This window comes from Acomys russatus, chromosome 22 (genome assembly GCF_903995435.1).
Source record: "Acomys russatus chromosome 22, mAcoRus1.1, whole genome shotgun sequence".
NCBI classification, from domain to species: Eukaryota; Metazoa; Chordata; class Mammalia; order Rodentia; family Muridae; genus Acomys; species Acomys russatus.
The window spans coordinates 59,738,342-59,757,317 of NC_067158.1; the positions used below are offsets into that span (position 1 = coordinate 59,738,342).

General features: G+C 38.3%; 1 protein-coding gene across 1 annotated transcript in view; it reads left to right on the forward strand.

Annotated features, from left to right (window-relative positions):
• The window catches only part of Gabrb1 (gamma-aminobutyric acid type A receptor subunit beta1), a 444,703-nt gene that overhangs the window by 399,897 nt on the left and 25,830 nt on the right, over nucleotides 1–18,976 (forward strand). Inside the window, exons 6-7 of the mRNA XM_051165291.1 lie at nucleotides 17,821–17,958; nucleotides 18,069–18,221. Coding sequence (XP_051021248.1) covers nucleotides 17,821–17,958; nucleotides 18,069–18,221 — 291 coding nt within the window. The remainder of the gene's footprint in view (nucleotides 1–17,820; nucleotides 17,959–18,068; nucleotides 18,222–18,976) is intronic.

The window sequence follows — 18,976 nt, forward strand, 5'->3', positions numbered from 1 at the left end:
GAGTTTTTCCTCTTCCTTTGTGGCCTGGCAAGGCAGTCCCATTAGGGGGAGGTGATCAAAAGTCAGGCAACAGAGTCCATGTCAGAGACAGCCCTCACTCCTCTTGCTAGGACACCTACATGAAACCTGAGCTACCCAATAGCTACATCTATGTACAGGACCTAGGTCCAGCCCATGCATGGTCCTTGGTGCTTCAGACTCCACAGGCCCCCCTGGGCCCTGGTCTGTTGGCTCAGTTGGTCTTCTAGTGGAGCTCCCATCACCTCTAAATCCTTTTCTCTTTCCCCTCACTTTTCCACTAGACTTCCTATGTTTCACTCAGTGTTTGGCTTTGAGGATAACTCTATTAGGCTCCTGTCTGTAAATATAGCAGAGTTTCAAATCTCACTCAGAAGGGGAAATATAATAGACAGTGGTAGTGGTTGAAGAGGAAACAAGGTAGGCAAGGAGGCACAGGGAGAAAGAAAGGTGGAGATCAGACCACACACATTTTCATTCATTTTTTTTTCATTTCTTTAAAATGAAAGAAAAAATCAAAATAAAACAAAACTCAATAGCTCCTGAGGACAAACTCACAAACAATAATACTAAAATGTTTTAGTTATTTAAAATATAAATAAGTTCTGAATGGTTTCCACACTTGGGAAATCAGGTGGCAATAAAAATGCAAATTAGATCATTCCAATTTTTATCTAAAAGTAATCCATGGCTACAGGCCAAAATCACTACTGATGCTTCGAACAGAACATGGTGATTTACTGAATAACAGCCTGAGCCTCCATTGTACTTGCTCATGGTCTCATTTACCCTCAAGGATATCTTATGCTTTAGAAAATAAAATTAAATTGGTAATATCAAATGTATCTCAAAATTAAGGATGACTCTCTTCTCCAAAGTTGGCAATAGAGTACTAACATACAACTTTAATAATTCCAGGTATTTTTACATATACATTATATATATATATATATATATAGCCACCTGTAGCAAGAAGAACCATGACACAATCAGGAAGTATACAAATCTTACATTCTTAGTGTTTTGGCTATTTGTATTTAACAACCTTGAAGAAAACCTCTTTCCTATCTTGGTGAGTCTAAAATTCTGAATGTAAACCTATCTCCATCACATCTTGTCATTATCAACTTAAAACATCTATCTAGACCTAAAAACATATTAACCCCTAAACAACTAAGCTTCATTGTAAAACTAAGCTACCTGGTCTTCAACTCCATCAGAGACTTGAGAAGGAATAAACTTGAATACCTGAGTATTCCAGGAGTGCAGGTTAGTAGCTTTCCAAATGAGATAACGGAGACGGTTTTCTACCTGAATAGTCATCCAAAACTCTCTGTAACATTGGAGCATCTTCTTCATCCTTCTGGCCCAGTGTCTCTGACAGACATTTTGTGAGGCAGGAACTGTTGAGGACTTGCGTGCCCTGTCTTGGCGGAGCTTGGCCATCGGCTCTGCCAGATCAGGCACTCTCAAACAACACCCATGCTTAAACCGTGTTTTAAATAGCATTTCAATATTGACAAGCTTATTTAAATTCTCTACTTAAAGAGTTAATTCTGTTCATATATATCAAAAAAGGTGAACATTTTAAACTCTACTAAGGGCTTTTCTTAACAATAAAACACCTATTCCCAGGTGCAGAGAGATTTTAACAAGATCAGAAGTTACTGGCAGAGGTGTAATCCAATCACACACAGTAACTGCCTGACCTCATCTAAAGGCAAGTCCCTCCCCGTCTCATGACAGAAATATCAAACATAAGGTTCTCTAAATTTCAAGCACAAATTTCTCAGCAATTTTGCAACAAGTTCTTGTTTTATTAGAGTTAAATCACTATGAAAATTATTCCTTTTGGTTGATCGTACCCAGAACATGGCAGAAAATAAGTCACAATTTATTGCCATCTATCCCCCAAATAATATTTTTAAGGGAAAAGGTTCAAGAAGTAGGAGTATTTATTAAATGTTTAGATAGGGTTTCAAGACTATAATGACAAACAAACAAATAAAAAAGATGACCAAAGCTATCTCAAAAAAATCACTCTGTGACCATTAACACAAGCAGAAAACTGTGAACTGTTTTTACTCATGCTTCTAAAAAGGAGCAAATTTTCTGCACACCAACCAATTCTTCTACTCATTGGACATCAAACAGACGTTTAACAACTCAATTCAATCTAGGCACTTAGAACCCAGAGTTGCTCAGACTCTATTGTTGTAAAAGCTCCAAGTCCATGGGGCCACCCTCTATTCAGATGCCGGTCGCAAGGATGGATACCAGGTCTAACCTGACACAGCCTGTGGTTCTCAAAAACAAGCACCCTGAGTATTATTTGCCAAAGCAGTTCAGTGGAATAGGAAAAAGTGTTCAGTCTGTATTAGATGGTAATTGTAAAGGGTTCAATTCATGAATGGTCAGATGAAAGCAAACAGTAAGGTGTTGTAGTGTGTGCACAGCCCGCACCCTCTCCAGGCCTGCCTTCTCCTAGCACCTTGACGTGTTTACCAGCCCAGAAGCTCTCTTGACACCATTATGTATGAGTTGCGGGAAAGGTGCATTGATTGTTAATACAAACTCTAGAATGCCTTCCCTTTGGGATTCGGAGTGGGACTGAGACTTTCATGAGGTTTAGTCTTTTGACAATCTGCCCCATCCTGAAGCTACTTACTGATTGGCTGGCAAGAGTCATTTCCTTAGAACAAAAGATGATCTTGTCACTTAGGGAATTTAGAAGGTTGGTGTCAGAAACAGAGGACAAAGGAATCTATCTCTTATCATGCCACAAAACCTTGGAAGCAAAAATGGATTTTTTTTCCCAAGACAAACTGTTCTGGCCTTTGACTGTTAACACAACTAAAATGTAGCTGGTAGGGGCTGTTTATTTAGGGGAAAGGTTCCTGGAAATAAACAGAAGATTCACATTTATTAATATAATTAGTATTTCCATGTGGTTGGTTATTTTTTACTTCACCGCTAGTTTTGACCATATACCAACCTTGATTCCTATCTTTTGTCAAAAAAATTTTATGACATATTCATTTACTTGACAGCCTGCAATGTGATCACATTGGCATCTATTAAAGCTGAGAATTGGTAGAACGATTTTTTATCACAAACCTGATATTCATATACCACATGGCTATTGGTGTTGATAATAAGAAAGACACCATTCTTTTTTTTTTTTTTTTCCAGGTTAGAAATCTGAATTTGGCAGACATGTAGACTGATGAGATCAATTCAGTCTGGGCAAGATTCCAGATGTGGACAGAATCAGTAATCTATTGAGGCAGCTTCATTTCTCTAAATAAAAGTCAAAACATATTTGCTCTTATTTGATGAGGATTCAAAGTAAGTGAGCCTAGAAAATGTGATAAGTAGAAAAAAATCATACTTGGGGCTAAAACAATTAGGTAAATATTAAATGGATGAATGATGGTGCCACGCCACAAAATGCCGCTTGAAATTTGATGTCAGCCTAGAGGGTTATTGCCAGAAGAGTGTTAAGGGGCTCGTTCCTTGTCTCTGCCATTCCAAATTCATCTCAATCAAGTGAAATTTATAATAAGCGACATATATTCTAAATTTAATGATAATATGAAACTAAAAAGATCCAAATCAACAAAGAAAAACCTCAGTGTACTAAAATAATGAATGAAATTGACTTATATCTTACACTTGTGCCCAAAGCAGAGAGAAAAATAACTATTGAGAAAACTAATTGGATATCTGCTGAATCACTCAAAAGAGTGAATAGAATTAAAAAATCTAATCTTCACTAGTGAAACACACCAACAATGGCATGGGTCATGCAGGATGGCATAGACCACTGACTTTTACCAGCACAAGGCAAGAAAAATGATAATGAAGGCCATTGAAGAGTGAGCCCCAGTGACAGCAGCCTTCAATTTCATTTTGAGAAATTACCAAAAGTTAGCCAATTAGAGGTCAGGATAAGCCACAATCAGGAGACCTAATGAAGATATCAGGACTCTTACCAATGGGAAATTTAGGTGGATCTTGATACACTCCAAGCAAATGAAAATCTGGAAGAAATCCTAACAGTTCCACTAACAACCCTCAGTGGCAATGTTTTAACCAAACCATTTAGACATTAGTCAGTATAAGCAACGGTGTCTACGTTCTACAAGCTCTTCAAAAGTTTTTAATTACTTATTGTAAAATATCTTTTAAAATATATAATTTTAAAACTAATAATGCTATGTTAACATGCCAGTAACACTTCAGCATTTTTTTAGATCTATGTAAATTATACTTTATGTGAGATGCATCTTAATATAGTCAATATAATGTCAGTGGGTAGCATTTGCCTACCATGTTCAAGCCTCTAGGTTCAACCCCCAAGACTACTGGGAAAAAAAGATAAAAACAACACAAAGAAAAAAATATCATGTCTAAAGTAGAAGTCTTTAAGCAGGCATGACCTAATAAAAGCAAAGCAGAAACTATCGAACAGAAAAGACTATAAGTATGTTCTAGGAAAGACTAGCACATAGAAAAAGTGACAGAAAAGTACATGAAAGGTCTCTGAAGATGAAGACTCTAGTATATAGAAAAACTACTGGGTTTATTTTCTGTTAACACAAGGGGTGGACAAGGATCAGATGACAGACAATGTATAAGATAATATCTTTCTTTCTTATTAAAAGAACATATTTTCAGGGATGGAGAGATGGCTCAGCCAGTAAAGTGCCTCTTGTTCAGGAATAAGGACCTGATTTCATTCCCAGAGTCCACATAGAAAGTCAGGTATGACGATGCTGCTTGGAATTTCATCACCAGTAGAAACTGGTAGACCCATGGGCTTACTGGCTAATCAATCTAGGTAAACCAGCAAGCTATAAGGCCAGGGAGAACCTTGACTCTAAAAATTAGGTGGTATTTTTTGAAAAACACTATCACTAGTTTCCAAGCACATGCACACATGTGCATCCACACATGTACGCAATAAGACACAACCCAAAGTAATTTTCAAAGGACATACTGTTGAACCATTATATAAAATTCTAATTAACAATCCCACTGCCTGAGAAAATGAGGAGAGTGCCCACAAACACTAGATGCCCACTCTATCTGACAGGAGTCAAACATTGAGTGGATTGTTGCATCGGCTTGTATTTAACTGAGAGAACATTTCTAAACTCTGACTCTCACGGTCAATAGTACCCCTGAGAATATCGTGGATCTGGAGAGATGAATGGTAAAGAACTCTGCTGGTTGAAATGTTGATCATGAGTGAGATTTAGGACATTCTTACTAGGTGGATTGATCACTCTATTCAGGGTTTCTTGTGTGTAACATCTAAAAGAGAGAGAAATGACTTCTCAGCCAACTGTGAGCCAGGAATCCTACAGTTCTCCAAGTCAACTCATATCACATACTCATATCTGACTAATTTGGTCCAAGACACACCAGTGGAATTGTTTGTTTTAGACCTATGCTTGCTTTGTGCTTCTATAGCAAAGAATAGTGGACTGAGTGTTTTTTAAATAACAAAACCTTTCCTGGCTTACAAGCCTGTAAGTTGTTAAGTCTGAAATCAAAGGCCCAGCAGTTGGTGAGGGTGCTCTTGCTTTACCATCCTTATTGTATGGGAGAAGACAAAGCAGCACAGGATGCAAACAGAAGAACGAAAGAGCCAAACAAAGTTTAAGCACATGCTTCACAAGCACCTCTCTAATCCCAGCACTCAGGAAGCAGAGGCAGTGAAGCACTGTGAGGTCAGCTAGGTCTACATAGTAAGTTCCAGGTCAACCAGAGCTCCACAGTGAGTCTCTCTCTCTCTCTCTCTCTCTCTCTCTCTCTCTCTCTCCTCTCTCTCTCTCTCTCTCTCTCTCTCTCTCTCTCTCTCTCTCTCTCTCTCTCTCTCTCTCTTCTCTCTCTCTCTCTCTCTCTCTCTCTCTCTCTCTCTCTGTGTGTGTGTGTATAAGAGGGGGGGAGAGAGAGACACACACACACACAGAGAGAGAGAGAGAGAGAGAGAGAGAGAGAGAGAGATCCAAACTAGTACTCTACAAGAAAGCCCACATAAAGTTAACAGTACGGCTCTACTGTTTAATGCTCTTATTGTTCACCTCCAAATGTTCTTATGTCCCAAGACTACTGTTTTCAGAAAAACAAGTGCCCAACACATGAAGCATACTGGGTACATTCACAGTGTAACAGTCTATATCATTGTCTACCCTTGAGCTAATCACCATATGCAAAAAGAATGTATTTTAAGGATTGGTCTAAGTATATCAAGACCATGAAACTTGTAGTGTGAAAGTTTCTCCTCAGAAAGAAATACATTTCCATCTGTCTGGTTGTGGATGGAAGTTTAAGCCTTGACATCATCCAATGCATCTAAAAACAATATCTGACCACTCCTAAAGCTCTATTAGACACAGTAGAGTTTTTTATTTGCAGAGTAGAAAATTTATCTAAGTATTTCAAACAGCAAAGGATACCAATATTCAGATGTTTCTACACTGTGCTATTTCTGTGAATATTCATCTGTTGACATCAACTTAATTTTACCTGTACTTTCTGCATCACTAAGAAGTCTCCAGGGGCCAAGAGGAAGATCTGAGTGCTTCTCTGTGGTTGTTGCTAGGAAACAACATCCTTGGTATTGGAGTGCTCAGACTGAAATGCTGTGTGAAATCACCAGCTCATAAAGGAAAACCTTTGGTAAATAGATTGTTTAGGTGTGAGTAAATTGATGTTCTCTCTCTGTGGCAAAATGTTCTTGTGTAACCTTTGAATAATAGTGTGCTTCTAGGCCTCTTTTCTTTGCTTGGCTCCAGATGCCATTATTTCTCCCACGAGAACTCCAGCATCTATATAAATGTGAGTTCACATTCTCTTTTTTCCACCAAATCATCAGTAATTATCTCAATGCCTACAGCACTCTGAGTAATGAGCTTTAGTTAAACAAAGTGAAGTGAGCTTGGAAATAAAGACCCAGACCACTGACTACAATAGTCCCTTTGCATCCACAGGGAGGTGTTTCAAGAAGTCCAGCAGACAGATATCCAAAGCATTGTATAAGTCAACTCCATACAGACTATGTTTTTCCTTTACTTATCAAGAACATAAATTAGGCAAAAGAAAAATAAACAATAACAACAATAAAACAGAAATGATTTTAAGTAAAACATATATAATGACAACTATAACAAACTATAATCAGGCATACATGAATATAGTGTAGAAATTATTCTTTTTAAATTAATTAATGAAATAAAATATTATGGTAGCAGTTTTCTTTAACCAACCAATTCACCAATGACTGACAGAGAGACTATGATTTATTATTAAGCTGTAAGCACTGTGTTAGGCATATCATGAACTATTCCAATCCTAGTACCTTTAAAACCTACATAAAATAATCAAGTGTCTATATGTTATTTCTGAGTTTTCAAAAGTTTGATTCCATTGGTCAACCAGCCTGTTGCTGTGCCAGTACCATGCTGTTTTAATTACTGTTGCTCTACTAACCCAGAAGCAGAGAGACTCAAGTGGTATGTACTCACTTATAACTGGACACTAGCCCAAGGGGTAGGTCCCATGAAAATCTGCACCTACCAGGAAAGTGGGATAGAGGTGAGAACATCCTATGGAGACTCTAGGTGAGAAAAATATAGGGGATAGGGAAGTAGGTGGCTCCAGAGGGTCCTAGAAATCTACAAGAGGAACATTATGATGGGTGGATCTGAGCCCAGGGGTTCTGCTTGATCAAAGGCACCAACCAAGGACAAAACGTGCAGCCATCATCAAACCCCTACCCAGATCTAACCAAGGAACAGAACATTCTCCACAGTTAAGTGGAGACTGGGGACTGACTTTCACAGGATCTCTGGTGCCCCATATTTGGCCATGTCCCTTTGTTGGGGAGGCCCAATGGCACTTGGAGGAAGGATAGCGGACTACCAAGAAGAGATTTGATATCCTAGCACCATATTCAGGGGGAGGAGGTCCCCCTTGGTCACAGTCATAGGGAAGGGGGAATGGGGTGAAAGTGGGAGGGAGGGAGGAATGGGAGGATGTATGGGATGGGATAGAAAATGAGATGTAATATGAATTATTTTATTTTTCAATAAAAATGTGTTAAAAAAAATTACTGTTGCTCTATAGTACAGCTTGAGAACAGGAATGGAGATTCTCCCAGAGGATCTCTTATTGTACAGGATTGCCTTAGCTATTCTGGCTTTTTTGTTTCTCCATATGAAATTGAGAATTGATCTTTCAATGTCTTTAAAAATTGTGTAGGTATTTTGATAGGGATTGCATTGAATCTATAAATTGCCTTTGGTAAGATGGCCATTCTTATATGTTAATTCTCCCAATCCAATGAACGAGGGAGATCTTTCCATATTCTGATATCTTCTTCAATATCCTTCTTCAGAGATCAGAATTTTTTTTCAAACAAGTCTTTTACTTGCTTGGTTAATGTTATTCCTAGATACGTTATATTGTTTGTAGCTATCATGAAGGGTGTAGTTTCCCTAATTTCTTTCTCAGCACATTTGCCATTTGTATACAGGAAGGCTATTGATTATTTTTAGTTAATTTTGTATCCAGGCACTATGCTGAAGATGCTTATCAGCTTAGGAGTTCTCTGGTGGAACTTTAAGGGTCACTTATGTATACTATCGTGTCATCTGCCAAATCTATTCAAAGGAAACAGGATAGCATCTTCAACAAATGGTGCTGGACTAACTGGACGTCTACATAGAGAAAGATGCAAGTAGATCCATATTTGTCACCATGCAGAAAACTCAAGTCCAAGTGGATTAAAGACCTCAACATAAAACCAGACACATTAAATCTGTTAGAAGAAAAAGTGGGGAAGAGCCTGGAACACACAGGAGACAACTTCTTGAACAGAACTCCAACAGACAAGGCTCTAAGGTCAACAATCAATAAATGTGATCTCATGAAGCTAAGAAGCTTCTGTAAGGTGGAAGACACTGTCAACAGAACAATGCAACAGGCTACAGACTGGAAAAAGATCCTCACCAACCCTACATCTGACATATATCCAAAATATATAAAGAGCTCAAAAAATTAAACACCACCAAACAAAATAACCCAATTAATAAATGGGGCTCAGAATCAGCAAATTCCCAACAGAGGAATATCGAATGGCTGAGAAACACTTAAAGAAATGCTCAACATCCTTAGTCATCAGAGAAATGCAAATCAAAATGACTCTGAGATTCCATCTTACATCCACGAAAATGGCTAAAATCAAAAACTCAAGTGACAGCACATGCTGGCAAGGATGTAGAGAAAGGGGAACACTTCTTCATTGCTGGTGGGAGTATAAACTTGTACAACCACTTTGGAAATCAATCTAGTGCTTTCTCAGGAAACTGGGAATAGATCTACCTCAAGACCCAGCTATTCCACTCCTTGGAGTATACCCAGAAGATGCTCCACCACACAACAGGACATATGCTCAACCATGTTCATAGCAGCCTTATTTGTAATAGCTAGAACCTGGAAACAACCTAAATGTCCCTAAGTCAAAGAATGGATAAAGAAACTGTGGTACATTTACACTATGAAATACTACTCAGCTATTTTTTTAATATATTCATATTACATCTCGATTGTTAGCCCTTCCCTTATTTCCTCCCATTCCTCCCTCCCTCCCACTTCCCCTCTTCTCCCCTCCCCTATGTCTGTGAGTGAGGGAGACCTCCTCCCCCTATATATGCTCCTAGAATATCGAGTCTCTTCTTGGTAACTTGCTATCCTTCCTCTGAGTGCCACCAGGCCTCCCATCCAGGGGACGTGGTCAGAAAAGGGACACCAGAGTTCGTGTGAGAGTCAGATCTCACTCTCCACTCAATGGTGGAGAATAGCCTGTTCATCGGCTACGTCTTGGTAGGGGTTCGAAGCTTACTGCCTATATTCTCCTTGGCTGGTGCCTTAGTTTGAGGAGGACCCCAGGACCCAGATCCGCCTGTCATAAATTTCTTCTTGTAGGTTTCCAGGACCCTGTGGATCCTACTATTTCCCCATTCTCCCATGCTACTCTCACCTAAAGTCTCGATAGGATGTCCTCTCCTCTGACCCACTTTCCTGGTAAGTAAAGTTTTTCATGGGACGTATCCTTTGGACTAGTGTTTTGATATAAGTGAGTATATACCGTTTGTCTCTTTTTGCTTCTGGGTGAACTCACTCATTATGATAATTTCTAGATCAATCCATTTGTCCACAAATTTCAGGAATTCCTTGTTTTTAATAGCTGTGGGCAAATGGATGGAACTAGAAATGATCATCCTGAGTGAGTTATGCCAGACCCAGAAAAACTCACATGGTATGTACTCACCTATAATTGGACACTAGCCCAAAGGGCATGTCCCATGAAAGTCTTCACTTACTAGGAGATTAGGATAGAGGTGAGGACTTCCTATTGGGACTTTAGGTAAGAGAAGTATGAGAGAACGGGGAAATAGAAGGATCCAGAGGGTCCTAGAAACCTACAAGAAGAACATCATGACAGGTGAATCTGGACCCAAGGGGGTCTACTCAACCTACTGCACCAACCAAGGACAATATATGCAGTAAACATTGAATCCCTATTCAGATCTAGCCAATGGACAGAACATTCTCCAGAATTTCATCAGAGTGGGGACTGACTCTGACATCAACTCTGGTGTCCCATATTTGACCACTTCCCCTTGGTGGGGAGACCTGGTGGCACTCAGAGAAAGGATAAGCAGGATACCAGGATGAGACTTGATAGGCTGTGACCATATGGTGGGGGAGGAGGTCCCCTTCAGTCACAGATCTAGGGGAGGGGAATAGGGTGAAAGCAGGAGGGAGGGAGGAATGGGAGGATACAAGTAAGGGAATAACAATTTAGATGTAATTTGAATAAATTAATTAAATAAAAATAATGATAAAAGACATAGTCCCTGGGCAGCGCGGGGGGGGGGGGGGAATGTGGGGGGGGGAGGGAATTTCCCACATAAAAGCCAGTTACTTTGCCAATCTGATGACTCCTAGGTCAGCTTCTGCTCCATCAGTCTGTCCTTACAGCCACAAGCTCTTTGTCTATCTTGCCTCATGGCAACTCTTTTCTCTCTGGCTCCTCCCCTCCTGCTCCCTCTTTTTCTGCACTATCTTCTCTGTTCCTCCACCTTCTTCTCATCCTTTTTCCTCTTCTGCTTTTTCCTCTATCTTCCCTCCCTCAAACCCAAGCCCTGGCACCTAAAATCTCACCTCCCTTTCTTCTACCCCATCATAGGCTTCAGCATCTTTAATTAGCCAATCAAGGGTAATTGGGAAATATTCTTTGTGGTTACTGGACATAGGTAAACAGTCATAGCAATATCCATGATAGGGCAATAACCAGATATTAAGGCACTGAAATCAACATTTGAACATAATATTGGGCCTTTCTCCAACATTTCCCCCTTTCTGTCTGATTAAAAAGGCCATTTTAAAACTATAGTAAGAACAATTATGAAAGAATCATGAAAAACAATAAGTAAGACTTGCATACATAATGTCTAGTCAAAAGGTATTTGGCAACCTTGAAGAAAATATTATTTATTCTATCTTGGTAAGTCTAAAGTTTTATATTTAAATTGTTCTCTATTATATCTTGTATCTATCAGCCTAAAAACATCTATCTAGACTTTAAAACGTCTTCTTCTTAACTCCTAAGAAACTAAGCTTAATTCTAAAACTATAACTATTTGATCTTCAACCCCATCAGAGACTTGAGAAGGATTAAAATTAATTAGCTGAGTAAACAGGAAGTGCAGGTTAGCAACTTCCAAAATTTAAACATGACGGAAACAGTTCACTGTCTGGACAGCCACCCCAAAACTTTGGAGTATCATCTTCAGCCTTCGGCCCAGTATATCTGACAGACATAATTGTAAATCAGGAACTATTAAGGAATTGCTTACCCTGAGTTGGCAGAGCTCAGCAGTCGACTCAGCCTGTATCCAAGCTTGCCCATTTTAGGCAGAATTCTGTCTACAATAGAAATAAGGACATTTTTTTTTTTTTTTTTTTTTTTTTTGCCCTGGTGGCTAACTTGCCGCATTTGAAGCCATCTCCATATGGAGGTTCTTTGATGCTCATCATCTTTAAATTAGTCTGGGTGCTGCCAGGAATTGATCTGTCTTGTTGTCAAAGAAAACTGATAATAATAATAAAAAAAAATCCTGAATTGCCATATTCTATAGGCCTCTGAGGTTTTTGAAGCCTTTATCTATCTATTCATTTTTCCATAATCTATCTTTCTATTAATAATAGCTGTCTGATAAACTGAGGATGTATATTCCTGTGGTAAATTAGACTAGACACGACCATGAATTGGTCAAATAACAATTAACTTGAATTATTTTATTATCCTAAACAATTTGTAATAGCATCTTTTAAAGTACTGGAAGTAAACCTTGTATTATAAATAAGTTTTATGGGTAAAATTGTTCATACCAGAATAGAAATTGTGTGTGTCTGTGTGTGTGTGTGTGTGTGTGTGTGTGTGTGTGTAACAAAGTAGCCTTGAATTTGTACGAATATACCAAAATTTATACCAATGTACCAGAATAACCCCTTTTTAAATATAATATTTCTAAGTTGAAAAGTAGATACAATAATCTGCCTTTAGTCTTATTAGTCCTATAAGATATTTCTATATTTCCCCTTCTTTCTTTTCAACCCTGTTCTCCTTACCTAATAAAGAAATATAGAAAAAGTAAAAATAAAAAAGAAAATTCCCTGAGTCTAAGTTTTAATAACTTATTTTTCTCTCTGAATGATACCATTTAAAACTTACAACCATCTCCTAATGAAAGTAATCTTCCATACCCCAAGAAAAACAAAAACAAAAGCCTACCCAATCTCCTTTAAGGGACGTTGGGTATCGTTCTCCTCAGGTTACTTCCTGCTGGTTTTTGTGGAGTAGCATCTCTTTTTGGGGGCCCAAATAAAATTGGGAAAAATGGTTAAGCAAGCTAGCAATAACATTTGTGGTCCAGGCTCTAAATGTTTAAATTTCAGGCTTAATAGAAGTCGGTTTGGGGGCTGGATAGAGAACTGGAAAGAGAAGTGTCTGCTTTACTGGAGTTTCTGAGTTCAATTCCCAGCAGCCATACGGTGATTTACAACCATCTATAATGTTATCTAATGCCCTCTTCTGGCATGCAGGCATACATGCAGGCAGAGCACTGTATACATAGTAAATAAATAAATCTAGAAGAAGAAGAACAAAAAGAACAAGAACAAAACCAAGAAGAAGAACAAGAAGTAGTTCTGTTTGGAACAAAAATTGAAATGCTGGGCCAACTGAGACCAGAAGTTTTATGTGAAGCTGTCCTAGGAGCAGGTTTTAAAGGAATACTAACTGAAGTAGCTGTGGCTGGAACATGCAGGGTGCTGGAATAAATGTGTCAGCCTCAGCATCCTGGAGGATGAACCTTGTAAGGTGTGATCCACATCACCAGTGTCCTGTTCTGAAATCATATAATTTCTTACAAGTAATACATAGTTCTAAAATAATAAAGGCCTGAGATGTACATGATGCACAGATCAGTTAATGATGTTTTATGCTCTTTGTATGAACAAGAGAAAAACATCTGTAAATCTTCATTTATGCCATATGAAGAATGGCATGTGATCATTATCATGTTGAAATCAAAACAAGGCTGTATAGATGCAAAGATCCTCTTCTGGGCCCCTGGGCACCTGTTGCATCAGGCCAAACCACCACCTATTCCCCCATGAGGGAGATAAACAGGCTGCCCAGAGCAGCAGCAATGACATTACTTTTTAAAATAAACTTTATATAAATTCCATTCTATCTTTAGTGCTCAAGCACACCCTAGGAATCTTGTACCTGGGTTTCTACTTTTTCTGTGTCTATCTTAGCCCTACCCTTCTTCCATGTGAAACGGGCAGTTTATATTGGTTTTTATAATTGTTTCATAATTGTTCTTTTACTGTATGATATTATATTTTAAAATGGCCTTTTTATTTAGACAGAAAAGGGAAATTGTTGGGGGTTGGTCTGGAGCTATGTATTTTAATGCTAGTTACTGGTCCCCAAGATCTAGTTGCTGCCCAAATGAGCACATTTCTACATACAGCTGTCCTTATGTAAACCTTGCTCTACCTATTTAAAGTTGATTGGTTAATAAAAAATGCTGACGCTTTGGATTTGTCAGAAAAGAGAGAGATGGAAAGAGAGGGGGGAGGGAGACAGAGAGAGGGGGGACTGGTACAGGAATAGGAAGAAGTAGAAGTTATGATGGGTTAGTGTGGAGAGAAACACATGTATGGATCGGTGTGCATGGAGAGAAATAGGCCAAATAGGAGTGATCAACGCAGATGGCTTGGGATGGGGGCCGAAAAGTGATAAGTATAGTTTAGATGGTTAATATCTGCCCAGTCCCAGGTAAAATGAGGCTATTCTAAAATACAACAGGTATTGCTGTGCCCAGATCACGAACTCGCGAGAGACTACCAGGTGTATGAGGTCAAGTGCAAAAGCAAAAAGCCTTTATTCAAGCTCCAGCTTGAGGGCCCTCAAACCTCACCAGCGCAGCAGCAGAGAAGCACTGAGAACCAGAGCCGTCGTTAGGCAGGGTTTTTATTGTGGTTACAGCAAGGAACAGGAGTTTCCAGTTTGGCAGTTACAGGATTGGTTGACATTTAGCGAGGGTGGGTTGGTGCTAGGAGATTGGTTGAGTTTGACCACGAAATGCTTGAGCAAGCTACCGATAACATCTGGGGACATTAGGTACTCTCCTGCTGTCCCCTGATTGGCTCAGGCCTAAGGTAGTTCTTTTCCTGGAATAGTTTGTGGCTTTTCCAGTAATTGGGGTGACCTTGAGGACAGGTCTAAGATGAAGTCTAGTGACAAGATGAAACCACAATGGCTCGGCTTCCACAGTATTTGTGTCTTAACTAACTAAGATAGTACCACCATTATAATTATAGGTATTTAATAATAAACATTAGATATTTTTATATTTTCTATATCAATATAGTTTCACAATCAAGAAGGGTTGCTTAAACGTGAGTACTACAGTACTGAAACAGTTGGTCAGATGACTGACTGCCATTACTGCCGTATGGCAGATGGGTGGGAACCATAAATAGCTTAGCAAGGATGTGCTGAACAAAGAGGTCTTTCACATCTTGGGTGAGCTAAAGCGGGTGAGCATGGGATTTCATAGCACTGCTAAGAATGATGTATAGTTTCAATCTCACGAAATGTTTATGTTTACAATTTTCCATTTAATATACCCAGTACATGGCTAATGGGCCACCTAGACTGTGAGAAAGGAAATTTTACATAACAGAGAACTAATGTAAAAATTAAAATCTGCTTTGGCTGGTTGTCACATCCCAGTTTTATTTAGTGTTATTGCTGCTACCCAGATGTAGGAGCTAGTAGAGCTGACAGTTTGATTCACCTACTCCCTTCTCCTGTCTTAACCCAAACTACCAACCATCTGTACTCTCACAGCTTGAATTTGTGCTCTCACTGCTGGAATTTTTGCCCCAGATTCTTATAACTAAAGCAATAGCTGGAGGCTGAAATCTATCACCTTGTTAATTTAGCAAGCATACAGCAAGCCAACTTTTTTATTTCTGGATACGGAGATTATCCATCTATGTGTTTTTCTATGCATCTCTCTGTATGTCTGTCTGTCTGTCTATCCATCTATCACTTATCTCTTCATCTCTCCATCTATTACTCATCTATGTATCCATCCACCATATATCTACCTATTCATCTATCTATCACCAATCTATTCACTCATATATCCATCAGGTACCCATCCACCACCCACCTACCTATCCATCCATCATCCATCTACCTTCCTACCTACCTACTACATAATTACCTATTTCTCCATTTATTCATGATCTGTACGTCTATCCATCTGGCCATCACCAATCTATCTATCCGTCCACCACTTGCTTATCCTTCTGTACAATACCCATTTGTCTATTCATCTCCTACATACCTATCATCTATCTATCCATCTATGCATTACCTATCTATCCATCCATCACACATATTTACCTGTGTCTTCATCCATCCCATCACTCATCTACCTGTCATCTATTTATCTATCATCTATCTACCTAGCTACCAATATATATTCTTCTATTCATCCATCACCCATCTATCTATGTATGTATCTTCTATAGAGCTTTTCATTGACTCCTATCAGATACTCAAGACAACGTTAAACATCAGTATCACACATTCAAACCCATAAGTCCCCAATACATCAATTAGTCCCAGGTAGATTGTGTTAATCTAAATGGGTAAAGATGATGATGTAGCCTCTCAGAAGCAATGTTTAAATGTAACAGTAAAAACATTGTAGATTAATTATTTCATATGGAAATTATTCTTTGGAGATAAGCAAACTTGTTTAATAGATGATGGCATAATGAGAAATATATTAGAATATATTGAGATAAATGGTAATTTTATAGGGCATTAAATGTAAAACAGCAATCGTTCTATAAATTCTGAAATAAGATTTTTTAAAAATTTGTTTGAAGAAGAATTTTTATTATTTTAAGAAATAAAATTAAGACAATATTTTCCCATCCACACACATCAAAAAGGGGGACACCAGGAGAATGCCTAAATTTTATTTCATTCTTGAAGAAGTTAATTGGTGCAATTCTCTGACACTTACATTTATCTCCCAAATTTTAAACTTTTAAAAACCATATCTTGGAAGAAGTAAGTGATGTAACTGCTTTAATCAAAAGTAGGCCAGCATGATGCACACTACAAAGAGCTCATAGGCTTATCTTTAAAACATGTGTCAGCAACTCTAATAAAAAATAATGCTTTTTTATTTGAGGATAATATAAAAAGAAAATTGAAAAGTCAACTAAGTTTAACTAGTAAAAATGAATTTTAAATGAGCCAAATTATTTTTAGAATTTTAAAACATATACAAGCATTACTCTGATTATACAGTTCACTCTTACATGCACAACTGTGACTCAGCTAAGCCACTAGCAAATGGGGACAGACCAGAAGGAAAAGAATAAGCCATGAGCATAGGACCTTTTATGCCAAAGTCAGGAGCATACCTTAATTGTCTTCAGTCTTTTCTGGATTCCAGTGACATTGAAAGCCACCTTTATATATTCAAAGAGATCAATAATTCATGAATCAGCTAGTGTAATCAAGAATTATGTAATTCCTGAGATTTTACCTGTATGTTACCTATAATAGTAGTGGCTATAATGAAAGAATATAAGCCTAGTTAGTTTTCTAAATGATACTTGTATTTATTTTTAAATGCCTTGATCATTTATTAAAGATTTGATCTTTTGCTATACTCCATTTTGTTATCACTTATGCTCTCCTTTTAATAACTGTTTATTCTTTCATTCTGTTTTTGTTCTTAGATAATGCATAACCTAAAGTCACTTCTTGAGCCCTGGAATGCAACTATCCTTTTTTTTTGCAAAAAAAAAAAAAAAAAAAAAAAAAAAAAAGCCCATCCATAGATACAATAAAACCAAATTTGTGGCAGTAATACGAAATAATAAAGGACCAGGGAGCTTACACTAACTAAAGCCAGATGCAACTCTTTCCTCAATGTAGCCACTCCTAACCCATTAGAAGTAGCACTCAATGTAACGGCTATCTGATATTCAAGTTCAAAATGAGACTCTTTTTCCTAATGTGCTGTGAATCCTCCCTTTGGCTGTACAACTGTCTTCAGAACAAATCTAGACCAACTGTGCTCTGTATGACCAGGTTGTGCTTCTTCACTTCAGATGGCTATACCACTGATGACATCGAGTTTTACTGGAATGGAGGAGAGGGAGCAGTAACTGGGGTCAATAAAATTGAGCTACCCCAGTTTTCAATTGTTGACTACAAGATGGTTTCCAAGAAGGTGGAGTTCACAACAGGTGAAGAAATTTCTTCCCTAATAATCTATGCATGTATGAAAGAGAAATGGTGGATGGTGATTCTAATCAAATGATTTCCCCTCCCCTCCCCCTCTGTCTCTCAAACCCAGGGGCATATCCACGACTATCACTAAGTTTTCGTCTAAAGAGAAACATTGGTTACTTCATCTTGCAGACCTACATGCCTTCAACACTGATTACAATTCTTTCCTGGGTGTCATTTTGGATCAACTATGATGCATCTGCAGCGAGAGTTGCTCTAGGTAACACATTCCCAGTTTTTTCACAGCTAGTAAATCAGGCCTTTGAACAAAGAGACAATATTTAGGATCAAAAGCAAGACCTCTCAGGTGGCAGGTAAAAGAATTAAACTGCAATAGGATGCTTAAAAACAAAACACTCATATTTGACCACATCCCCTGGATGGGGAGACCAGGTGGCACTCAGAGGAAGCATAGCAGGCTACCAAGAAGAGACTTGATACCCTATGAGCATATAAAGGGGGAGGAGGTCCCCCTCAGTCACAGTGATAGGGGAGGGGAGTAAGGGGAAAATGGGAAGGAGAGAGGAATGGGAGGATACAAGGGATGGGATAACCATTGAAATGTAATAAGAACAAATTGATTAAAAAAAGAGTGCTTTATGAATGCAATATATTTTAGCACTTGACCAAAAAATATTGGGATACGTTTCCCGTTGTATAAATGTTTTGAAGATTGCTTGTTAGAATCTCATTGCACTGTATTTTTTCCAAATTTGTGGTGACTTCCTCTTTATTCCCTGCTTTTGACTGTGGAAATTGTAACACTTGTAACTCATTATTTTAAAATAAATACAGAGAGAGCTAAATAGAGCTCATCATATTCAAGAAGGCACAAACAATTCACCATGGTGGAGTTAATTCCTGAAAACTAGAAAGCTATATTTAAGACTGTAAATGTTCTTTGGAAATTTAGAATGTGTAAAATATGTCTGATGATCTAGCCATGTGCAGGTCTACTTCATTATTTAATACTCA